This window comes from Amborella trichopoda, chromosome 1 (assembly GCF_054954075.1).
Source record: "Amborella trichopoda isolate Santa Cruz 75 chromosome 1, AtrichopodaSantaCruz75HAP2 v2.0, whole genome shotgun sequence".
Classification (NCBI taxonomy): Eukaryota; Viridiplantae; Streptophyta; class Magnoliopsida; order Amborellales; family Amborellaceae; genus Amborella; species Amborella trichopoda.
In genome coordinates this window covers 60,308,769-60,335,050 of record NC_142336.1, presented here as the reverse complement: position 1 = coordinate 60,335,050, position 26,282 = coordinate 60,308,769, and the positions used below count along the sequence as shown (strand labels likewise).

The 26,282-nt window shown below is 36.1% G+C and overlaps 1 protein-coding gene across 4 annotated transcripts; it reads left to right on the top strand.

Annotated features, from left to right (window-relative positions):
- Positions 1 to 13,837: 13,837 nt before the first annotated feature.
- Positions 13,838 to 24,780, top strand: LOC18440533 (putative F-box protein At2g36090). Of its 4 annotated transcripts, XM_020671478.2 has the most exons (5): positions 13,838 to 14,125; positions 14,219 to 14,301; positions 14,438 to 14,850; positions 15,176 to 15,222; positions 15,486 to 16,548. In XM_020671478.2, exons 3-5 carry the CDS (start codon positions 14,750 to 14,752, stop codon positions 16,502 to 16,504), a joined length of 1,167 nt encoding a protein of 388 aa, XP_020527137.1. In that variant the 5' UTR covers positions 13,838 to 14,125; positions 14,219 to 14,301; positions 14,438 to 14,749; the 3' UTR covers positions 16,505 to 16,548. The 4 variants fall into 4 exon arrangements, 3 of the variants coding, with proteins under 3 accessions (XP_020527137.1, XP_020527138.1, XP_006850737.1); XR_016043805.1 differs by lacking the exon at positions 15,486 to 16,548 and adding an exon at positions 21,891 to 24,780 and having other exon boundaries at positions 14,219 to 15,222; XM_020671479.2 differs by lacking the exon at positions 14,438 to 14,850 and having other exon boundaries at positions 15,176 to 16,548.
- The last annotated feature ends 1,502 nt before the right edge of the window (positions 24,781 to 26,282 follow it).

The following is a 26,282-nucleotide window of genomic DNA, read 5'->3' as shown; positions in this document are numbered from 1 at the left end:
AGAAGGCAGAGAGAGCGAAGTGAGGTTAAAAAGATGTTTGAATGATGTTTTTAGGGGAGAGAGACGACGGGAGGCTCATCCTGTGTCTCCAGGACCACATTTGTATAATCCCGCGTGAGCATTCTATACTAGCTTTATTTCTAAGGAGACCGTGGCCCATAAACTTCTAGGGCCCGGCCTCATATGACCGGGGGTATGGCGTTTACCTTGAAGTTAAAGCATGTGAGCTTAATGGGTTGGGGCCCTGGCTTATGGAGGCCGGGCGGCCTTTATTAAATGAAATTTCAATTTTCAGTGTGGTAGCGGGTTTTCGGCCCCTTTAATGGATTTGGCACTTTGATCTGCCCCATTTGGACGCCTACTAAAGACATGGGGTATTGTTGGAAAAATAATAATTTTAAGGAATTATGTGAGGAAATATATATAAAGAGACCATTTTTCTTTGATGCAAGGAGGTCACAATCATTATTGATAGATATATATGAAGTTAAGTGGTTGAGGATGTTTATTGATTGAGAAAAGAGCCCAAAATAAAATTTCTCAAACTTTGTGATATATTTCAATCATTTGGATTTCACATTCAATAGCTAAAAATAATTATGTCACGACCCCGTTCCCTGTCGTTCCCATCGGACCCACAAAGGGCTAAGCCCAAGCCCGCCAAAAGACGGTAGGGCGTGGGACCACGACCACAGGTTGAGAGTGCCACTTTGGTTGGAATGCGCTCAATACCTTGAAAAATAAGGAATTTCCAGTATCAAGCAAGCCACAAAAAGAAACAAAAAACGAAACACAATATAGATAATCATAATCTACTAGAAAAACAAGTCCCAAAATATATATAATAGTCCAAAATAATACATATAGGTCCAAGGCACATAAGGGCCAACATCAAGACAGTACCAAATCAAAATGGATTGTATGGCCAAACAGCCAATCAAAATATACACCGCCAAAATGGAGCTTCAACAGAAGGGGGGTAAGGAACCCCAAATACGACCACCATGACATGCCACTCCAAACACAGCTGGCTATCACTCTACACAAAGGAAAAATTAACAGAATGAGCTGTGAAGCCCATTAAATAAGATCTAGGTGCCATGCTTTAATGCTTACAAATATTTTATCATGACAATAATCAGTGTTTTATACAAGTGTTACAAAACATGGAATCATGTGTCCAATTCACATTTAAACAAATGTATCATGCATGATTTATTTTATGGTAAAGTAATAATTAATCAGATAAATCAGACATGATTGTAATAAGAAGCCAATCAAATCATTTAGGCATGAGCATCATAACGGATCAAAACATTTATGTATGCATGTAACAAACATAATCAATATCAAGAGATACCAATTAACTTCTGAAGCAGAAGCCTTACTCATCGGGCCAATCAAATCCTGACGTGTAGAGCCTTTACCATCACAACCATAAGAGAACCACCACCAACGAGTCAATCCGTTGCGTGGTGCCTCACACGCGCACATAAACCCAGCGCGCTTTGGGGCTTTTGACAGGTACTGGCCTTGCAAGACACGGTCCTCTCATGTGCCATTTTGGTGAGAGAGCGTTGCACTACCAAATGGGTCCCAATGAGTAGTGCCTCACATAAGTTTTGGGGAAGAGACCACCCAAACACACACACTCCTAACTCTCATCCTATCATATAGAGCAGGGAAAATCATGGTTGTCGATACAAATATCTCATCAGATCATAACAGAAGTATATATTCATGCACACATATCTTATCAGAAGCATGTTGCTATGCATAGACCATATAACAGACGTATGTCTTCATGCACACATATTTTATCAGAAGCATGTCATACATATAATCACAAGAAATATCAACATGTCCAGAGCATGCTATTCATTTAATCACAAGAAACATCAACATGTTCCTAGCATGCTATACATATAATCATAAGAGACATCATTATGTCATATTGACATGCTTATCAATTCAAGAGACATTATCATGACAATAGCAAGCTACATATCAATATAATAGACATTATTATGTCATTTTATTATTCTTATCAATTCAAGAGATGTTATCATGTCAGATTACAACCCCCTTAGACCAATAATAACTGGTCTCATATTATACATTTCCTTTATCAAAACACATCTCATATTTAAACTATTTAATATTGTACTTTTTTCTACTACTCCAACTCAAAATAATATATATTTTGATGGGCATTTTGAAATTAAATCTAGACATATGAGTAAAAATGTCAAATTATTGATATCTTAAGTTTATTTTGATACATTTTCTTTAGTTTTTTATCTAGAGTATATTATTTTATCTAGGATTAATATAATCTGAATAATATTATTTTGTTAATTGTTTGGTACATACCTTGTATTATATATAACATTTTTTTATCATTTACCTTTTTGGTGATTTTTCATCTTTTTTAGCTTTTTATAACTAAAAACGTATGATTTCCACCAAATGCAAAAGTTCACATAGAGCCTGGCTCTAAACAATCAAATTAGAAGCTACCTCAAAACTTTCACTAAAAGAAATTGTTTTGATGCCAAAATATCATTAAATTGATCATCTTGACATCTATAAAAATTGCACTCTTACTTTGAATAAAAAAATAATAATAAAGTTATATCTAAAACTTTCTATAAGTTCATATCATATTACTTTATAACGGATGCTGCCAAACAATATATGATTCACTATCGCAATTAATTTTGTTGAATGATACGGAGCATATCCAAATATATGTGTAGTCTTCTAATCCTATTAAGCATAGGCAATAAGTTAGCGATGGTATCATACACACACATTAATTATAGGATGTATCTATCGAAAACTTATTTATCTTTAGAACAAAGAGATCATAATTAATCTTGATCATTAAGAATACATATGATGGTTGGAATTTGGGAATGTAAAAGAAAACATCATGAACTTTATAACACACCTGAGCTATTGAATTTTACATTGAGTCTCAAGTAATGCCAATACTGACCACGTACCAAACATAAATGGTGTTGTAATAAACAATCTCACATGCATACGACATGTCCCAATAAGCAAATCATTGCGATTAAAATCAGACGATTGTAGGTTTCCAAGTACATAAGAAATTGTCCATGTGAAAAAACCATATAAAGCTTCCCCAACGCCCAAAAAAAAGCAGTAAATAGAGAGTATCACATGGATTTGATGCAGCATCATCACTATATCATTTAATATCCAAATAGTGAAAGAACATTCCATTCCTATGGAAAGGTGTCCTTTTGAGCACTAATTCACTCAGCTTTTTTGTTATGATTGCCTAATTTTAATTATAGAGTGAAAAAAAAAAAGGAAAATAATGTTACATATCAATTAAAATATGATAAACCAAATTCACTACATAATAGTCAACTGACTTCCAATCATCTAATCTTAACTGACCAACTTGATGCTCTTAAAAGTATGTGTGTGAAGGTACAGAGACTCTTTATCCATGTATCATGCTTACCAACCGAGAACTATAAAAAGTCTCATAATTAATTAATACATTTGGAATAATGTCGTTATACTTTAAAATAGTGGTCCTAGTATTTGGTGTGCCAATCACAAATCTCAATTTACATATATACAGCGTTTTTTTGGTTAGGGAAAGGTTTCTATGCTTCCCGTACAGTATAGAAGTTCTATCTTCTTCCTACTATCCAGCCATCCATTTTTTATCAAGAGAGTCACTCACCATTTGATCTTAGATCCGACGTCTCAAAGTATTTTATTTTTAGTTTTTTTTTTTTATATACAAATTATATGAATATGAAATTTGGTACATGCCATCTTTTCATTGCGGTGCATCTATAAAAATTATTAAAAATAAATTTTTGATAAAATATAATAACCAAAATACCCCTTGAATCTTTCAGATGTATTTTGGTCATTTTATTTTATCGAAATTATTTTTTTATATTTTTCGCTAGTGCGAGTTTAATAGAGGAATGAACGTCCAAAATTTGGTGTCAAAATAGTTTACAGAAAAAAAATTAAAAATAAAATAGTATAGAGATGTTACATTGTGATTGGGACAATCTTAGCCCTCCATTTAGAATGGACGGTTGGATAAGGGGGAAGAAATAACTTCTATGCTGCAGGGAAAACATAGAAAGCTTGCCCTTTTGATTATGTCATGTCTCTTCCATAATAAAATATGGATTACATGTTGTACTAACAAGGGCCTGCAGAAAGGAGATGTGGATCCGCCCCAGTTATGACAAAACTTCATTGTTCTACACTAGTGATTTAAAACTCGACGAGTCGAAACGGACTTGCCCGGTTCGATACGAAAATCAGTGACCCCGTGTCGATTCCTTTAAAAAGCGTAAGAGAATTGCCGGTTCTGAACAATAAATCATTCGCATGATGTCATAAATCACGATTCTATACAGTAAATCACATGAATAACATCATAGAACGAAGTATGACACACATATCGGTGAGTCACTAGATGAGGGCATTTTTATAATTTAGTTTAAAAATAATTTTAAAAAAACCATCATAGAACGAAGTATGATGCACACATCGGCGAGTCACTAGATGAGGGCATTTTTGTAATTTAGTTGAGTCATTAGATGAGGGCATATTTGTAATTTAGTTTAAAAATAGGGACTCCATGTGTACCTCCTATTCTAGGTTACGCTGCCCCTTTTCTTAACATGTTAACGATTACAGTATTGAGGAGGTATCTATTCCTGTCAAACTTCTTTTACTTCTTCGATGTGGGATTCGAACACGGTGATATAATGTTGAGGTGTTAATTCAATAGATATCATTATTATAGAAAGTAAATCAACACTTAGTGAAGTTGTGCAGTCGGTTATCACTTATGATTTCATCTTGGATGAACCTCTGGGCCATTATCCAACGTTTTATTTTTGTCTTCAAAAAAATAAAATAAAAAGTACCTTGGCGGCATCATTTTCTTATTTTTCTTATCAAAAAAAAAGTAATGCAAACAAGCAAAAACAAAAAGATAATACAACATCTTCTTATTTTTCTTGTCAAAAATAAAATAAAAGGTAATACAACAAGTATCATAGTTTTCTTGTCAAAAAAAAGAAAAGAAGCAATGTAACAAGTATTTCTTGTCAAAAAAATAAAATTTATTTCTTAATAAAACCTAGGAATAAATGGTCTAATTATTATTTTTTACTTTTATAAGGTGGTGATCTTTAACATAAATTTAGAAATATTAATTCAAAGATAGGGTTCATACAATGAGGCCATTTGAAATCTCTCTCTCTCTACTAACAATCTCTTCCACTAAATTTATTCTAGAAACCTAAAAAATTAAATTTTTGAAAAATTAATATGTTATTTTGAAATTGGTACGCATTCTAATAATTTCTACATTGACAATCAAATCTTTTACTTTATTTATTAATTTATTTGTATTATAAATCATGTAATGTATTATTTTTCTTACAGTTGTCAATAATACATTTTAAATAAAATGATATTATAAAATATTTTGGATTTTTTATTATGTATATAATAAAATAATTTTAAAATGTAAACCAACAATTTCAATTTCAGTATATAATATTATAGTCAGTTAGGTTGTAATAATTTTATATTATAATTAGTTAGGTTGTAATAATTTGGGTTTCCTTTAGCGGATCATGGTTTTCTGTCAATTCGAGATTTTAATGGACATTTTGTCATCGATTTAATCGATTCTTTATTGTAGTTCATGTATGATTATATACTGTATCCATGATAATTTTATGATTTTTCTTTTATGTGATGTAAATTTAATGGTTAACATGAGTTCATACAGAGAAAGAACCTCTTAATATTCACATATTGATGAAACAAATAAAAGTTAATAATGTAGTACCCACATTTCTTATTGGATTCCTACAAAACAACATTTATAATGAATTTTAATATTTTTTTTGGATTTTTTTTAAGGTTAAATCCGATCGATTCGGCCGATTCCCGATCCGAGTCGCCGATTCACCGATCCGAATGAATTTTTGGGGTTCCCGATCCAATGCACCGATCCATTTTTTAAACCACTGCTCTCCACATTCAACTAACAAATTCTTACTTCTGACATCAAATTTACAATGCACATCAAGGTTGGTTCACTCAAATATGTAGTTTTACTATACTTTTTCATGTAGAAATCACTGGAGTAGAATGTCCATTACTCTCTCGGGTAAAACTCCACCTAGAATTTATTCTAGGACCTCAAATTTATTCTGGGATGTAACCTCTTCAACCCATAGATTAACCTCTATAAAAAAAAAAATTCTCTTAATTGTATATTCTATGGTTTTAAAAAAAATCAATACCTCTATATAGAATAGAGACCATTCAATTTTTAGACGGTGAGTTTTGAGTATTAAAAAATCCAAATTTATTATTACTTTTTTTCTTTTTAAGAATAACATCTAGTAATTCTTAAGTGGTTTCCAAAATTTCGGATGGAAAAAATCCTCCCAAATAAATATTCTGACTGAGGGAGTAAGCGTAGTACACGTGCTCTTATTAGCTTTTTTATTATTTTTTTTATTTTTTTATTTTTATTTATTTTATTTTATTTTTAACGAAAATATATTGGCATTTGCACTTGGTACAGTCCACTTATGGTTATGCATCATATCCTACCCTACCCTAAACCACATGCCATGCTAGGGAGTGGCTTCTCAAACCGAGCAATTAATTCAAATTATGTTATGTCGGAGCGGGTATGACATGCCGTGTCTAGCTTCTCATTTAAGATCGTAAATACATGTTTGGCTGTAAAAATACGTGAATGCATACAACCAGTGACAACTAAAGCGCATAATATATGCGATGCGGTTCAACTCAAATGACTTATATGTTCATCGCTTGCCTGGACAAGAAAAATATCTAACATCACAATAAATCTCATACTTTTTGGTTTTGGGTTACAAGAGATATACATTTCTTTAAACATTAACACCGTTATTCCCTTCGGCACCATCTCCCCGGACCAACCAAACAACGCCTCGCCTCGCCTCGCCTCTAATAAATAGACTTTCCTCCCTTGTTCGAAAAAAAAGGTTGAGAACGGTTGAAATACGAAAATTAAAGCAACGAAAAGCCCATTGGATATAGGACCTGCCAAGGAGCTCTATGGATATCCCTTGACCTCGTAATTATTTGTGCCCTTCATTTCCTTGTATACATGCTACTGTGTAAAGTTTCTTCCCTGCTCCCACAAAAACATACATAGAGCACGTGTATTGTGCTCCCAAGCTCTACTTCCTTGGGAGCATAGTTTACTTCTACTCCCTCCGTTAGAAAACCTATTTGGGAGGAATTTTTCAATTTGAAATTTTGGAAACCACTTAATAATTATTCGATGATATTCTCAAAAAAAAAAATTCTTAGCATTTTAACCTCTGATCTCTTTTTTTTTGAACAGTAATGCACGACTTATCATTAATTTAAATCTAAAATACAAGATGTTACACAAGATTATATAAATGAAGCAACCAACAGAAAGGGAGTATGGAGTCCTCTTTTGGCAAGAATATCGGCATCTTCATTCGTCTCTCTATAACAATGTTGGACCGTTATCATAGAGGTTGACAAAATATCTCAAATTTGATGAAAAATAATCTATAATCTCCAAAGAATACACGTTTTTCTCTTATTACAAGCAACGACATTTGTCGAGTCTCTTTCGATAATCATGCCCCCTTCCAAAATGCATAGCAATTTCAAACCTTTTAATAAACCTCATGCTTCCGCCTTATTTGCTGTGTGATAACACAAGGACCCGAGTAATAAAATATAGTGTGACCCAAAATATTTCTGATGAGTCCACCATAGCCAATTGGCCTTGGATTGTTAAGTGAACTTCCATCAAAATTAAGTTTGAAGGAATTCACTGATGGTGGTATCCAAACGACCTTACTATGAGTGTTGGTGGTAACACTCATAGTCATCACTGCCAAGGGATTGCTAATGATATGACTTTTAGGAATAAAGCCACTATCCTTATGTGCAATGAACCAATCGGCTGCAACTACCAAAATATTTGATTTTAATATAGACAGCTATGTACTTATATTATTAAAGACTCTTCTATTTTTTTCCTTCCACGCACTCTAAACAAGGCTAACCTAAATAGATTTCCAAAGAATAGTTCCCATCTTCGAAATATCGGGTGTGATCCATTGGTCAAGAAGAACTCTGACATTTTGGGGCAAAAGTAATGATAGATTGAGGCATTACCGAGCTCAATCCCAAAGATATATAACAAAAGGGCATGAGAGAAAAAGATATTGTTAAGTTTCATCACTTGTCTTTGCATAGGATATATATATATATATATATATATATATTGGTGATAATAAACCCAATCTTTCTTAAGTTGTCAACAGTTGCTAATTTATCTTGGCACATGATCCATAATAATAGCGGCACTTTAAGATGCATATGCAATTTCTTAATCTTGAATAAACCAACATCCAACTCTCTCCAATTATAAGAAAATAATAGATTGTAGGTTGACTTAACTAAAAAATCTTCCAAAGAGGTAAGATCCCAAATAAGCTATCATATATATTTAGAGTCAAATATGTGTCATTCAATAATTCCAGCAATGTTTGATACTCCTCAATGAATCTGTCTGCACATCTCCTGTACCTACACGGAATGGACCGACAATATTAGTATAAACGCGCCCACTAGCCTCAATGACAGATGCTAGCGGGTTTAAAGCTTTTAAGAGAACCTCAGGGAAAAGGTATCTCAGTGGATTATCTCCAATCCATTTGTCAAACCAAAAGAGAGTGGATTCTTTATTCCCTATTATTTTTCGGAATTGCCATAGATACACAGATCTCTCATAGTCAATACCTCTCCAAACATGATACAAACTTGTATTGTTTCTTGGACTTTTAATGAGGCCAAAATTCAAATCCATTCCTCAAGTTGTGTATGGATCCTCCACCACCATTTTATTAAAAGTGCAGATTTCATATGTTTCATTCTCCTAACACTCAATCATCACTCCTTCGTTGGTCTACAAACTTTTTTTCAACTCACCAGATGAAATCTTTTCCTTCTTATGTCAACTTCCCATAAAAAAAATTTCATAATTCTCTCTAGTTGTTTTTCAACTTGTTTTAGCATCTTAAATAAGCACATAAAATATACTGGGAGGTTGAACAAAGTAGATTTAATCAACGTATATCTTCCCCCCTATAGAAAGAGTTTTAGTTTTCCAAGTGTCCAGTTTCTTGTCAAATTATTCCACCACCAGATCCCAAATTGATCTTAAAGCCTTGAATCCACTAAGGGAATTCTTAAATAAGTACAAGGTAAAGACTCAACCCCACAACCTAATAAATGTGCCCTTATTGATACTACTATTTGCGGACAGCCAATATCAATGAGCTTGGTTTTACTCAAGTTAACTTTAATTCCAGTTGAGAGTTCCACACTTTTCAAGAAAATCCATAGGCAATTGATTTCTTTCATCGGGGGATCACATAATATAATGGTATCATCAACATATTATAAATGTAATACTATAACATCATTATTACCAATATTAACACCTGATATGATCTTTTTCAATGTCAATCAGTTAAGTATGACATTAAAGCTCTCAGCTACCAAAATATATAAAAATTGTGAAAGAGGGTCCCCTTGTCTCAATCCTCTCGATCTTTGAAAAAAATAGTTGCTTTTCTATTAACAAAAATTGAAAAATAGGTAGAAGACATACAACCATCAATCCACAATATCCACCTTGAACGAAAACCCATTTTAACCATAATACTTTGTAGTGCCCCTCAATCAACAGTATCACATGCCTTCTCAAAGTATAGCTTACAAAACTTTATAAGAAATTATTTTATACCCTCTATGCTCTTTGAGTGTCATTAGGAAATTTCCTAATTGTACCCTCTAGCTTACAAAACTTTCTATTCAATCTCGATATATTGTTTTTTTCAATCTCGATATCTTGTTTTTTATTGATGTTAACCTATAGGTTGAAGATGTTATATTAGCAAAAGTTGGGGGCTTGGGGCCATAGATTTAACTCTAGGTGGGGTTTACCCAATAGAGTAAATGGATATTTTTCCATATATAGAGAGCAAGTATGCAATGGTCCTTCGGGGGTATAGTTTACTTCTACTCCCTCAGTTAGAAGATCTACTTGGGATGCTGTTTTTCAATCTGAAATTTTGGAAATCACTTAAGAATTACTAGATGTTGTTCTAAAAATATATATTTGAAATTTGTGTGTTCTAGCACAATTTCAATATTTAAAAATTGGATGGTCTGTATTAAATCTGGACACATTATTTTTTCTAGAGCATGGAAGGTACAATTAGGGAAAAAAATTATTGAAGTTAATTATGGTTGAAGAGGCTTCATCCCCAAAATTTGAGGTCCTAGAATTAATTCTAAGTAGGGTTTTACCAAACGAAGTAAATAGAGATTCAACTTCCTCGGGAGTAATATATTTTGGCAAGCCTTAAAACCTAATCGAAGATATTTTCAACACGAAAGAGGCCTGCACATGGGCTGGCTCATGGATCAACCATAAAGTGAAAAGTGAACTTGCCATTTTAATATAAGTATTCAAATGTAAATTGGTGCATTTTGCATAAGGTTGCAACTTTAAACAATCTAATTAAGGCGTACCTCTATATTTTTATCCTAAGATGTAATTTTGGTGTAAAACATTTTTAAGATTGCTTGAAAATATATTTCCAGTTCTAATCATAAAATTTAAACTTAAAAAATAGTTCAAATTAAGTGTATTTATAAACATATGAAAATCTTGAAACTGATCGGTTTAAATATGTCTTGCAAGTGCATTATTTTTGTTACTTGGACATCTTTTTCTTTTTCATATTCATATATCTTGATGTCGAGATGATCAATTAGAGGATTTTTTTAACATTAAAGCAATATTTTCTAATGGATTTTTGAGGTGCAACCTTAATTCCACATTTTAAGGTTGCAACCTTATATAATATTTTTTCAATGTAAATATTGTATTTCATAACCAAATAACGATGGAAAAAGTTTAAATGTGTGCTCCCCTTCCAAAAATGTCTTAGAAATGGATTTAGAATTTGAAACATATCTTAAGCGATTCTAGTCTGTCTATGTGCATTTGGGTTTTAAATCCATGATTTAAAATCAAAAGAAAATTGCGCCATTGAGTAACATATTGTTTTTTTTAAATTTATCCACTTTAGAATCACAAGAAAATTATTTTAAAATATGAAAAATAAATTTTTTTTATCTAACTATTTTATTTGAGGGGCTACATTTACCATGTATGCTCGCATGAAAGCACATCATACTCCCTATTTCCTAAAATGTTTATTTTTGAGTGAGGTGACATGTTTGTGACCTAAAATTACGAACAGATTTATCGTTTTCTGAACGGTAAAATTACGAACAGATTTATCACTGCACACAATACGAATGAACGAATCGAAACTTGAAGTTCCAAATGGTTTCTGACTAAAAAAAACTACAAAGTGACCCTGGTTAAGAACTTGATGTTTTGAATTGGTCTTTTATTAAAAAAGACAAATGACCCAATTCAGAACTGAAGTTTTGAATCGATATTTCACTAAAAAAAATACAAGGGACCTAGCTTGAAACATGAAGTTTTGAATTAATATGTCACTCTGAAAAAATTGACCAATGGCTCAGGAGTTCAAGTTCCAAAAGAAGGTAAGATGGGATTTTTTTTCTAAGAAAAAAGAAAAAAAAGAGAGAGAAAAGTATACAATATGAAAATTTAAAAATAGTTTTAAAATACCACAAATTACATGAGATATTTACGAAAATATGAGCTCTTAAAACTCTAGATCTCACCATTCATCCAATAAATGATCTAAAGTCAAGTTTGGAGCAGTATTAAATCTCAAATATATTAAATCTCTTTTACGTTATATTGATTGACAAGAAAATACAATCTAGAAGTATATTGTTTATGAAATATAGTACATAACATGTATTGGAGCAGAAATTATGTTGGGGTATTGGAAAAGATTGAAGAGGTAAATTAATTTTAAAAAGTTTTGAAAAAAATAATAATTCAAGTATACTGATTTGACGATTATATGTGAGTGCACTCAAATAGTTTAAATTTATCAACTAACAATAGTAGAAAAAAAAAGAAAGAAAAATAAAGCCAACACCCAAATCCGTTTATTTTTCGAAACAACAGCTACAATTGTGTTGCAGAGTCCAAAAAATAAATATGGGCATATCTAAAAATAAACAATAGCTAATTGCAGAAAATGGGACTGCCAAAAGTATGGTATGGTGCTTTGGGCGGGGCCACTATATCTTTTTATTAATTAATACAAATGAAAGATTGTGAAACAATCAACAGAGCCGCGTATAAATATGGGAATAGGTTAGTAATTCGTACTAAAAATGATCAATTTTATGGAGTGACAATAAGTGCTATGCCTGCCTATGTACAATTACGAGTAGTGCTGTTTGGTATTTTAAAAGGGTATGGTTTGTATAGAGCCGAGGCTCTAAACAATCAAATTATAACCTAAGTTCAAATAGTATCGAGAAATGATGTTTCAATATTGAAAATCTTTGTGATAGTTTTAAAATATATTTTTATTTTTAATTATAAAATTTAAAGCTTCTAAAATAGTGTAGATTGAGTAGATCTATGAAAATTTTGAAAATTGATGGTCCAAAATGCATTATAAGATGCGATATTTTTAAAACTCGAAATCCATTTTTTTCTCATGTCCATGCATCTGGATATCGAGATGATTAATTTGAAGGTATTTGGGAATCAAACAACCTCTTCTAGTGAAATTTTGGAGGTAGGCTCTAATTTGATTGTTTAGAGCCTAGGCTCTATATAAACTTTTCTCTTTTAAAAATCTTCACTTGATATATAGGTTATTTAATTTCTCTATAATTTTTTAGAAAATTTTCTCAATTTTTTATACTTGAAAAAAACAATCGAGGGGGCTGCTAGCTCAACACTGATTGACTCACCAACCTGACTTTTAGAACGCTGGTGCTTTTCACCTGGGGTGTCAAGAAGAGCCAAGCCTCGATAATACTTACCAGGCTTGACAAGCTAAGATTGAGCCTAGCTCATTTATTAAATATTTTAAGGGAAAATTATAGATATCCCAATGAACACAACTTTCTAGCATACCCCCAATACTATTTAAACCCCTGGTTTTTTCACCTCTTTTCTCTCTCAAGAAAAAAAAAATCAAGCCAGCTAGGGATAATATACACTGAATAGGCTTTAATGGGGGCCAAAAGCTGGTCTGACACACCATGTGTCAGATTGGCTTCATTGTTTAAAATGAAGCCATCCAACATTCCTCTTTATTGGAGAATAGATGTAAGTCCACACATTATGTGCTAGACCACTTCATTTTCAAAAAAATAAAAATAAATAAATAAATGAGAGGTGGCATGATGAATCTTTCAAAAGAACTTTTTTATTTGGGGTGGGTGTAAAAATAAATATTATTTCATTATTCGAACTGATTGGTTTAAGGGGAAAAAAAAGTTCAAAAAAAATTCAAAAGTTTAATTTCCAAAGAGACTTGTTAATAGTTTCAATTTGGAGTTTGGAAGTCTAATCATATAGAAATTTAGAAAAAATATAAAAATAGGTCCATAACCCTATATTACAGCATATGGGGCATGGCTTTTAACTCAAAAAAGAGATATTAAGTAAATTCCCTAATAATTATGGCACATGTTCCTTTAATAATTCTCTCATCGAGCTCTGCAATCTCTTTGTAACGTTTGAAAATTGAAACTTTTATGTGGTAGGTTGGAAATCATTAGAATTAGAATGATGAAGGTTAAAATTGGTTCCAACAAACAAGCATGATCCCGCCACTAAATAAGTGGTAATACCAGTGATATGCAAAGCTTTACGCAATTACGACTCTCATGGAAAACAACAAATAACTTGGAGTTATCAAATGGACAAAGACACATCGTTTCCACTCGCGCATGGCCCGTGAAACCAAAGGTCAACGAAACTCCCCATGAGAGAGAGAAAGAAACCTCAGGGGGGAGATTGAGAGAGAGAGACTTCGTCAACCAGCTGACGTTGGAGGTAAGAGAGAGAGAGACTCAGATAGGGACTTCTTCAACCACCTGACGTTGCATTCCTTCATTTTAATGTTTGGGTCTTCATTTTTTTCTCCAGTCTCTTGCTCTCGTCTTTGGGTGGTTCTGCGATTAAGATCCCTCTCTCTTGCGATAAGGTTTACTGGGTTTCTTCAGTATAAGGTGAGTGTTTGTTAGATCATGTCACTCGATATTGGTCTCTCTTGATTTTATTGGAGTATTCGCATCTTGGGCTTTTTTTTTTTGGTGTTAATACATTGTCTGCCATGATAAAATGATTATCTATCCTGTTTTTTAGGGAGTGATTGAGGCCTCCTCGGAGTTATCGTAAACTTTTTATGGTTGTAGAAATTACATGACCAATGAACTCTGGAATAAAGGTATGGGGCAGTTGGGTAGTTGCAGAGTTGAGCTGCTGATATGATTGTGCAATTGGTTTTGATTCATGAACTTGGGCTGTCTTAAATGTTCATGGAAGTGGATTTTTGGTGAATTAAGATTGTAGGAGAAGTTTTTCTTGAAACAATTTGATGGAATCAAGTTTATAGCTCCAAACTTTAATGGGAAAACTTTTGTCTTTGGTCGTTTGAAGTATGTTCAGATCTCAGCAATGGTTGGAAATTGTTACAAGGACTGCTTTATGCTTGGAAAGTGGATGGAGCTGTTTCTAGGATTGGAAATTCTTGTCAGGATTTGTATTGAGCTTCATTCGTGAGTTGATTAAAAAGTTGATGGAAGTGGGTTTGTGTTGAATATCTGTTGGAATTTGATTTGTGATTGGAATTTCTAATTATGATTTATCTGGAAAGTAGACGAAGGATCATAATTGGAAAGTTTTATAGGAACTTAGGAATTTGAATTGCATATTGTATGGAAGTTGGTAAACTATTATTTGTAGTTGCAAACTTTTATGGGTATTTATCACCTAGTTTTAGTACGTTTGAAAGATCAGTGCTTTTCACGTCTTACTTTGTGACTAAACAGATTCTTGCATACGTGAATCATCTCTGATGTAAAGTTCCTTTCTTTTTTTCAGTTATCAAGCAAAACTGATCTTGTGGTTCCGGAATATCCATTGCACCAGTGAGTTATCCTAAATGACTCCATATGATTGCCTATCACCTGATCATCTATTGCTTGCCTCACATTTTTACTATATGATGGATTAGTAGACATCCCTTGCTCAAAAGCAAAAGAAAGAATAAAAAAAGGAAATCATTTGAAATCTGTTGAGATGTCAGTTTCCATGGCTGGGGGCATAACTTCCCTCAGCATGGACCTTTTTTATGACATTCTGAGGCGTCTAGATGGCGCAACTCTAGTCAGCGCTGGGTGTGCATGTGCAGATTTTTGCTCAATCTCAAGGGAGGAGAGGATATGGGAGAATGTGTGTTTCTCATTGTGGCCTTCAACCAAGAGAGAGGATGTCAGTAATTTGATCAATTCTCTCGGTGGGTTCCGAAAGTTTTACGCTGATTGCTTTCCTCTCATTGTCAACAAGGACGTTCCAGTCATTCAGTGGGATTCTGATCTCGAATTCGAATTCGATTGGTCGGAGGCTGACTACTATGGTGACTATGATGATTACGGCACGGTCTCCCCTTCTGATTTCGTTTCTATTGTAGATGTGAGGTACAAAGATAAAGCACTTTATTCAAAGGTTATATGGGGTATCCCTGATTCTGATGATTTCCATGGTTGGTTCTACAATTGCCCATTCAGAATTGATCTCATTGGCTACTCAAATGAAGATGATAACCATGAAGGTGAGATCACCCTCTCCGTCGCCGATGGGCTCCCACCAATTGCATCCATAGAGAGAGAGAGGAAAGATGGGAAGCTTTGGAAGGAGCTTCGTGATGGGATCCGGCTAAGTTGGATCATTGTCAATAAAAAAATGAAACAGGCTGCTAACCTTGCTAGCTGGACCCCTCTTGGAGGGCAGAGGCACTGGCCTACGGAGAAAGATTTCCTGATACGTTTTGGATCCATACTTCCAGCCAAAGATATCCTTCCTTGTCAAGTTGTAGAGTGCATCCTTGTATTGAAGTGTAGGGTTGTGACTACTGGAGAGGGGGAGGGGGAGGGTAGTCAGACAACCCTCAAAATAACTGAGCTAAGCATGCAGTTAGAAGATATGGAAGGTTCCCATGTGAATGGAAGGAACAGCTTGCTGGTCCTAGAAAAGGCACTGAGCTGCTGTAGAAGCAAGAATTATAGTGAGGTCCTAGAGTCTTGCCATAGGTATTCCAAGGCACAGAGTGAGTTGAAGGAGGAAAAGATAAGAAATGAGAGCCGGCTTGATAGATTATGTATCTTGAGTGGAATTGCTGCTTTTATCACCTTTTGGTACTGCATTTTGTAAAGTCAAATTGGTCTGTTTAATGAGATAATGTTTTTGTTTGCCAATCTAGGTTTTGCACATCTTGTTGATTGGACCGGTATCGAAGCATCTAAAATGATGTTCTTGTTCAATATGTTTTTAGGATCCCATTCAATGAGCATTGTCATATTGGATTAATATAGGTACTTCTGGTCTTGAGATTTGATCCTTTTTGCTAGGCCTTTTGTAGTGTTCCTTGTATTGTCCAATGCATTGCTAAATCTTACCGTTCCAAATTATATCTGCTTTAATGTCACCTTTATGTTATCTTTAGCCCATTTCCTATCATTGTTTGATGATGTGGTGGTTGCAAGAATTACTTGTACATATCATATTCCATCCTTCTCCTTCCCATATTTCTACACAGAAGGCTGTCACTAATGTGCAGAAAGCCAGAAAGTTCATGTATTGTTTTTAATCTGTTAAAAATGATCTTGCCATGAACTGAACTTTCTTTAACATATTCTCTGTGTTCATTCAAGGGCTTCATTGATTTTTGTTGCTACTGCCTGTGAAATTTCTTTGTTGGAAGCTTAAAGATTCTGGACATTAGTACACTGTATTGATGAATTTTCTTTTCTGATGACGGATGAGTTTTGTTACCTTTAGAATAAGGCAAGGACTTGCTGATTATGCCATCTCTTATGAGTTATGAGCACATCCTAGTTCTGCTTAAAGGGAATGACCATTAGTTGGAAGCAAGTAGATTTAAGAACTTTCCTCGTCTCAGTGAACCCAAAATTTTTTTAGGAGGTCCTTGTACTCCATTAAGCACTAAATTTGTTCAAAATTGATCTTTTATGTTGATAAAGTTTCTGTCTAGAATGGTAGATCAGAAGTGTGAGTTTCCCTTTATAGTTATAATTCACGCCATTGTTTGCTCAATAGGTTAGGCTCATCTCCTTCATCCACTGCTGAGTACAGATAGTGGAGAACTGAAGATGGCATCTAGCATTTTGTTTGTCTGATATATGAATTACAATATACAATCCCAAATAATATATTGTAAGCACATTAAAAACGAGGTAGAGAAAAAGGTATGGAATGACAGCCAAACATGTGTGGTTCATCAGTGCATATGACTACATCCATTGGCAAACAGTGAGTGTTAAGTAAACCTGGGTGGTTACATCTCACAGAGCTAAAGCAACTCAAACTTTTACTTGCAGCCACATGCCTTCTAGCAATCAGTCTTTGAATATTTGTCTTACAACCTAAGGTTCTTTTCTTTCTGTCTACATGTACTTCTCATTCCAATAAAAGTATCTCCCATGTAAAAAGTACATCCCCAAGTGATGCTTCCTCCCTCCCACTAAAGATACGTAAAAGAGATGTTGATGCACGTAAGAAGTTCTCAGAAGAAAGCGTGACATTCCCCTTGGAATCCCACCTTGGGCCTGGGCCTTATACTCCTCCTTGTGGGCCTTAAACTCTTCTAGAATTAGAATCCATGGTATTCACTTCTAATTTTATACACCCCCAGGATTCACCAAATCAAACCCTACAATCTCCCAGGCTTTCACATCTCTTAGGCCGTCTAGTGTTCTTCCACAGTGCCGACATAAGACCCTGCATCTTTTTTTTTCTTTTTTTCTTTTTTTTTTAAACTGTTAACTGTGCTATATTGAAGAAGAGAAGTGTACAAAAAGATGTGTACAATAGGCACTCCACAAAGTGGTGGCCGTATACAAAAAATGGGGAATACCGAGTACAAACGTACAAACTTATACAAAGATACAATGGTTCACTAGGCGTAATAAAAGTGTTCCCAAAAAACCAATCATGATTGAAGAGCTTCGTCCTTAGCCGGTGTGTCCGCTTGGGCGTTGGATTCCCACCAGATATGCCTCCAATAGACGACTGTATCCATGCAAAGGTGAGGAATCTCGTCAAAAATTGGGGCGAGGTACCAGGGCAGGGGGAAGAACCAGAGGCACAGGAGATGACGTTCTGCGCGCCGCCTTCAACGATCAGCGGCTGACCCCACAGGGGGTCAAAAAGTTTTGAGGACTGCTAGGAGGGACAGAGCTTCAGTTGACTGGGAGTCTTCATGGCCCAAGTGGGTTGAGAAGTAAGCCAGCGTGAGGCCAAGGTGGTCCCTGAAGAAAGCTCAGCTCCTGCCGGTCTGGGGTTGTCTAGGGAGCACCAAACGAAGTTGAGTTTGGTCTGTCCCAAAGGGGTGGTGACCAAAGGGTGAACTGGGAAGGACGAGGAGAACAGTTGAGAAGCATGGATTGCCTATTGGGGATGAAGGTGGAGGAGGGGAAGCCCTTAAACCTCTTGTGGTTTGAGGCCCAGAAAGTAGCCGAAGACGTGATTTTATGGAAAAGAGCCGGGATCGAGCATTGTTGCCTCTGAAAATTCTTGCATTTCTTTTTGTCCAGATCACCCACATCGTGGCTGCTACCGAAGCTTGCCACAACATTCTACCAGCCTTGGGCCAGGGGCAGGCGTGGTGAAGCTTGTAGAGGGCCTGGATGGAGGGGGGGGTGACCCAATGCCATCTGAAGTGTTGAAGTAACAATCTCCAGAGGTGTTGAGCGAGGTGGCAGTGAAGAAAGAGGTGGGGGTTGGTTTCTTCAGCTGCTAGCAACATGGAGCACCTGTTGGGGATAGGGATACCTCTCTGTTGCAAATGGCCAACTGTAAGGACTTTTTCAGAGAGGGCAATCCATATGAGGGCTTTAATTCTAGGGGGAGCAATAAAAGATCAGGCCAGGGCCACAACAGAGGTAGGGGAGTGGGGGAAAGTAGGTGACAGGAGCAGCTGTTTGTAAAAGGAGGAGACAGAATGAACCTGAGGGGGAGGGGGTCCAGATAACATTATTCGGGCCTGAAATGGCCAAGAAAGAGGAGTGGGGGAGAGTGAAGAGGATAATGAATTCAGAGGTTTCAGAATCTGTGAGGAGCCTCCTGAAGGAGGGAGTCCAGGCTCTGGAGGAGCCTGAGGGGAGCATAGCCTCGATAGCCGAAATGTTCTGGTCAAGGGCGAGGGAGAAAAGGGATGGAAAAAGGTCTCTAAGAGGGGTGTGTCCCAACCAAAGGTCTAATGAGAAGCGAATGCAGCGACCCTCCTGAGGATGGAACCTAATAAGGCGTTGGAAGGAGGTAAGGGAGATCAAAAAGGACTTCCAGGCACCTGAGATCCTACTCGAAGGTCTAGGTGAGGGGAGCCAGGATTTGGGGTCAAGACTGTATTTGCTTCAGATGACTTGGATCCACATAAGGTTGTCTTGGGTAGCCAGTCTCCACCACCATTTTTCCCCAACAAAGCTGTGTTTTTCTTTCTCAATTGCCGGATGCCCAAACCCCCAAGGTGCTTGGGTTGGCAAACTTTCTCCCAGGAAATAAGGTGAAACTTCTTCAAGTTGGAGTCTCTTGCCTAGAGGAATTTCCTCATAAGCTGCTCCAGGCGGGAACAAACCGCCACCGGCATGGGGGTATTGGCGAGGGTTACCTTAATGAGGGTAGTTCTACCGGCGAAGGAGAGGAAACGGCCATTCTAACCTGTGAGGCAGTGATCCACCTTGTCGATAATATGAGACCATTGGCATTTCTTCTGTTTGACCAGGCCAAGGGGCATGCCTAGGTAGTTGGTGGGGAGTTCCTCTACCTGGCATTCCCAGCTCAAGGCCAGGGAGAGAGTTTCTTGAGGGCTCAAAGCTACGCCAATCATCTTGGACTTGGCCTTGTTGACTTTGAAGCCTGTGGAAAATTCGAAGCACTTGAGAAATAGGCGAAGAGATTCTAATTCCCGGGGGAGGCGCCAAGGAACACAAGGGGGTCGTCTGCACACTGTAGGTGGTAATGATCAGCCCCCGAGGGCAGCTTTTGAACCCAGTAAGGCGGCTAGACAGAAACATCTGGGAGATTGATTGGCTAAAAACCTCTGCCGCAATGGCAAAGAGGAAAGGGGAGAGGGGGTCACCCTGCCTGAGTCCCCTAGAGGCTGGGAAGTAACCTTTCGGTGAGCCATATATAAGGATGGAGATAAGGATGGAGAAATGGGGGTGCAAGTAGCACCCTTGCATCCACAATCTCCATTTATAAAACTTTGCATCATTAAAATTGCAATTTTGCTTGGTTGGACTCTTCTTATGCTTTAGTTATAATGCGGAAATGATCAGGGAGCATATAACTAGTTATCACTAATATACATGACCCTGAATTGTTAAAATTGCAATTAATGCATTGATTGAACACTTCTTAAACTTTACTTTTAATGGAGAAATGATCAGGAACACATATCTAGTTTATTAGTTTATATGCTTTTGGGATTGTTACTGGTGAATGAATCATTATCCTAATTAGTTGGTAACAAGACATATAATGAGTATCCCAGGAATTATCTCAATTACCATTTATAGTAACGACAACATTTCTGAAATGTACTATGAGAAACATGGAACATTCTGATTTGAGCTATATTCTGTTATTTTATGGAAGTACTGAACTCGTAAATCAGGGGTTATAAAGCTCTATAATAACTACACTTGTCAGGGGTTATAAAGCTGTAAAATAACTACACTTGTATATATTTATATGAATCAATGAAAACAGCAACTAACCCAACTAAAAGAAAAAAACAAAGATGGAATTAGTAAGCTTTTGTTCAGCATTGTTTGGTCTGTGAGAAGGAGCACCTTTAAAATGAAACTCTATTTGCAGCCTATGTTCTAACTCTTAAGAAATAATGCCTTTCCCTCGAAAGATTTTTGTATACTTAATTGGAACTGAGGATTTTATGCATTTTGTATGACTCACTTGGCTTGGAATGAATTGCGACAATTGGAAGTTTGTCATGCCTTTCATGTACTAGGCCTTTAGACATTGCTGGTAACCTAATTGTCATGGGTCTGTTCAACATCACTTTTTGGCCATCAGAATTGGATTGATAAAGCTTTCATTTAATCATGGAGTTATCAAAACATTGTAAATCTTGATGGCAACGAATACATTTCTCTCTTGCACTGTTTGGCAGTTTGGACAACCAATACCTACCTCAACTACCCAAAGAGTGAAACATTGTTTATCAAAATACATTCCTGGGACTTCGATTCATTTTTCACTATGAGGTTTGTAGTTGCTAGTTCTCGAATTTATCTTCGCTTAACTACTTTTGGAAGTAGGTTTACCTTAACAATCGGGGTTCCCCTGTGACATCTCCACTCTTAAACTCATATCGAATTGGTCAGGGCTTCATGCATGCATGGAATTTATGTGGTTGCAGTATCCAAATATTGTGCGAGTGTAATGTCATACATGAGCTGTTCTTACATAAATTAAAGCATCTATCTGTTTCTTGTGGTTACCTATTGATTCAGACCTTTATGTTCTTGGAGCCAGATGTTCACTGTTTGTTATGTAGGTAGCCTCTGTAATTCACCTGCATCAATCCCACCAACCTGAAGCTGTCCATGGAGATTTTCGTAAGTAGAGGCACATCTTACGGTTTCCATGGATTTGAAGTGCAATAGAACCTTACGAAGTTTGTGTTGTTGACCATGTCTCTATTGCTCAACTGCTAGATTCATGGTTCTATGAAGGAGACTCAAAGGTTTTAAATCCTTGCTTCCCTAAAGTAGTTCTGTCCAATAAAATTGTTATCCTTTTGTATATTTTCAGGCCCATTATAGTTATCATAGTGTAGTAACTTTGCTGAGAAGTCAAGAGACGTCCATAAGGATGATGTTTCATGTCGCATTCTGTACTCAAATCATATTTTGTTGAAGATATCGTTAGCTGCACACTAAGCTCTTTTAGTAAAGAAGTAACTTGATTTATTTTATGGGTTAGAGTTGGCCACACAAATTGAACTTCAGCACCACAGCTGAAGTATTATGTCATTGTCCTTTTGGCTTCCACATGGTATAGAAGATGCCATTGTCAGCTCCACTTGATTTGGACTCTTTGAAGACATTGTAGTGCAGTCTGGTTGTGTTCATAGACAATTTTAATCATACATTGGAATTCCAACGCTTATAATTTACAAAGAACGTCATCATCATCTGAGGTTTATCCCAACTATTTGGGGTCGGCTACACGGATCTTTTTTCGTAATTCCGCTATATCAAATACCATACCTTCAGTTAGACCATTAGTCACCATATCTCTATTAACTTACAAAGAAAAATATCAAATATTAAATTGAGACTGACATATTTTTTTAGTGCATGGAGAGAATCAAGCCATCTAAGAAATGGAAATATGGTTGGTGCATGTAAAATGGGAGTCCCAATGTTAATAGGACTGGTAGGGGTTGAACATGTCAGGATGCTGGTCTGGCTCAGACTGGCTGCATCCGGTCAGTTTTGAGAAATAATACCTTTTTGAAGCATTTTTTAGGCATAGTGTACCTAAATGAATGTTCTTTCTTGTAGTTATTTGTTTGGGTAAGTTGTTCCTTCATACACCTATGTCAGTATAAGAAATTCAGACTCGGTAGCTGACTCGGTCACTACCAAACTGAGTCTAATGAGCAGTTTTTGCAAATTTGTGTGAAAAATTTAAAATAATTTTTAGTGGGAATTGAACCAGATCGTCACTTAAACCATATCACTATGAGACCACATTGGAAGAGACCATGTACCTTTCAAATCAAGACAAAATCACATAAAGAAAAAAAATCAGGCATGTCCCAAGTTTTGCATTTATAATACTCACCCGTATGGTGAGTTTTAAGTCTTTTTGGGTGACTTTTTGTGACTCAAAACGATTTTTCATTCACTGCCTTGGCCCTTGAGCACTAAACTTAGTGTAGGCTCGAATGGCTGCATAATTTATATCCAATTCCAATTCCATGACACACAAACCAATTATAGCTCAATTAGCTGCCTATCTTGGGCGGTTTCTGCATTGAATTTCATTGAGGCAGTGCTTCTTCAGCAGGAAGAATATGTGCCAGTCCCTCTTATCTATAATAGGAATACAAAGTGTGTTTTCATTTGGAATAGATTAAGATGCATTCAGTAGCTGGTGAAGTGAATGGTGGTGCGCACCATGTATACAAGCCTTGTAAAATTTTCAGGATTATGAATGCATTTGTGCTTTGAATGTGGAAATATTTTATCAACATGTATTCATTATACATCTTTCTTATCAATTGTGTAATAGGAGGACTCTTATATTATTGTGCAAGCTTTCTATGTGTCTTCACATGCATATAATTTTTATTTGTCATATCGAACTATCTGACCTTGATCGAATAGTTAGGAGTGAACCGAAAACAATGTCAAACCTACTTATAGCTTAACACGCACAATTGTGATAATATGTGATATTATTCTCGACTTAGTCTCAGCCATTTGATCTTGGGCCTCCAAACATGTAAATTATGTGTTTCAGAGACATAAGTAACATGCATCACCACGACTTCCCATTCTTAATGGAAATGCCATCCGAATGAATTGTGGGTCCTGTTGTTATTAAGTGGGATTTTAGTGGGACCTCCAATTTGTTTCAAATGCATTGGGAATTCGGCATATGGAATTGCATGTATGATGCAAGCTGCCTGGAAACATGATATCACTCTGTTATCTTAAGCACAGTGGTACATCCCTGGTCTAGATGAGAATTAGTCGTTTTCTTGTGTCTCTTTTAGAATGAGATTCATATTCAAACTTGAAGTAATGAGCATATTAATGTGAAATTTTGGGAAGTGAACAAGGATTCATAACTAGTTTTTTCGGATCATGGAACCCTCCCCCCCCTCTCTCTCTTTCCGTCTCTTCTCTACTGAAAGAGATAAGAACTTGTGATACTTTATATTGTTTGTGCCCTTTATTTGTTGGGAATGAATGGCCCTCAACAGGCCTCATCATTACTTCTCCATGTGTAGCACTCAATAGTTGAGGGACAAAATGGGGAAAGTCATTGAAACCACAGGAATTGGGGGCCATTGTTGATACCCAAGTCTAGTTTTAAATCATTTGCCTCCAAATATCTTTGTGTGCAAAAACAAGGGAGAAGAGACACCGGAAAGTTACAAAAGCTAAAAAACAAAGAGGAAATCAATTTGGAGTCTTTTTCACTATTTATCAAACACCACTTTACTAGATTCCCTTTGTAAATAAATCTATCTTCACTTTTGTCTGTCTTGACCTTTTTGCAAAACCAAATATACTTACAAAAAACCATTGAAATGGGTACTTGAGTTGTGCATGTGGGACCCAACTCCAGTCTCCGAATTTCGGTAAAAACTTAATTGAGTGAAAGTCACGTTTGGTTGTCGTCCACTCCAACATACATAAAAAAGAAAACAATCGAATGCAAATAGATTAGGACAGACGAATGTTAGTTATATAGAATAATAGAGGTCAATGATGAGGTTAAAACCCTAATGTTGTAGCTTACCTTCCAATATAAGGAAGATAAACTACTTATTGAATTTGTGAAACAACAATGATTCAACAATCTATGAGCTCAGTCACTTCTACTCTCTTAAAAACAGCGATATAGTGTTTTCTAATGATTGTTTACAATAGCCAAAAGATTTTATGCTCTATTGGGAGTATGCTGTCCATTTACTCCCTGGGTTATACACTCTAAGCACATGATAAAATAATGTCTCAAGATTGAATAGAAACCGTTTTAGGAAATTCAATGCTTTTTTTTTTATTATTGAGAACAATCATCTCGTGATTCTAATCCGGTTAGCAAAATTTTAGATTGAAAAAATCCTCCCAAATAGGTCATCAGACCAAGTGACTATAAATAAATTATGCTCCCAAGGGAGCTTAGTATATGTGCTCTTTACAATATTTGAAAGAAGAAAATACTGTTTCTTTTGAGCATGTATTTTTGTAATTTACTTATTTTTGTGAGATTTTGTAATTTACTTATTTTTTTGAGATATTATATGCTACTGGACATGTTTGGTCTCAGCTAGTACCCTCAGTTAAGGAATGCACTAATCAGCCATCTTTTCTTGGGGTTTGAGGAGTTTTTTTTTTGAGCTAACGATGGGCCGGTCGGCCCAGCCCTTAAAAAGTAGGGCTTCAGTTACACAATATTGCCTCAGGATCCGAGCCACCACAACCCAAGTGGTGGGTTGGGCTGGGGCTATGGCCAGCCAGCCAGCCCGGTTTTCCCCTTATTGTTTTCACTTTTTGTTTTTCTAAATAATCTATTAGGGCTGGGCCAAATGGGGCCTAGTGAGGACCAAGCCTAGGTTGGCCCTATAGAGACCCAGGACTAGCTCAAGCCGGGGTCTGGTCCAGCCCATCGGCAGCCCTAGGGGTGCTTCCAATATTGGGAAAATTTCAAAAAACCTCCAAGACTATACTTTCTATACAATTTACTCCCAACCTAACTTTTTCTCTCACTTTTGCTTCAAAATAAACTTTCTATACAAATACCTCCCCAAGGGAAAAAGTTTATCTTCTTTAGACGGAAATACCCTTCCCGTACACAAAAATCAATTTGGCCAAATTTGACATTGACTTTAGGACCCCAATATCACATTACCGGAGTGCACCATCGCATTGCCGGACCCAATATTCCAGAAACTAAAGTTTCGAACCGCACTAAAACACCTACCGGACCGAAACTGAGTACTGTCGAACAGCCCTTTGCAACTGACGAAGCTCTATAAGTTCTACTGCCGAACTGCCCTTTGCAACTGACGAAGCTCTATAAGTTCTACTACCGGACCGCCCTTTGCAACTGTCGAGCCCTATGAAACCAAAACTTTTACTACCATACCGCACTTACACAATGTTGGAGCCCTGTGACTCCAGAAGTATATATCTTGTCGGACCAC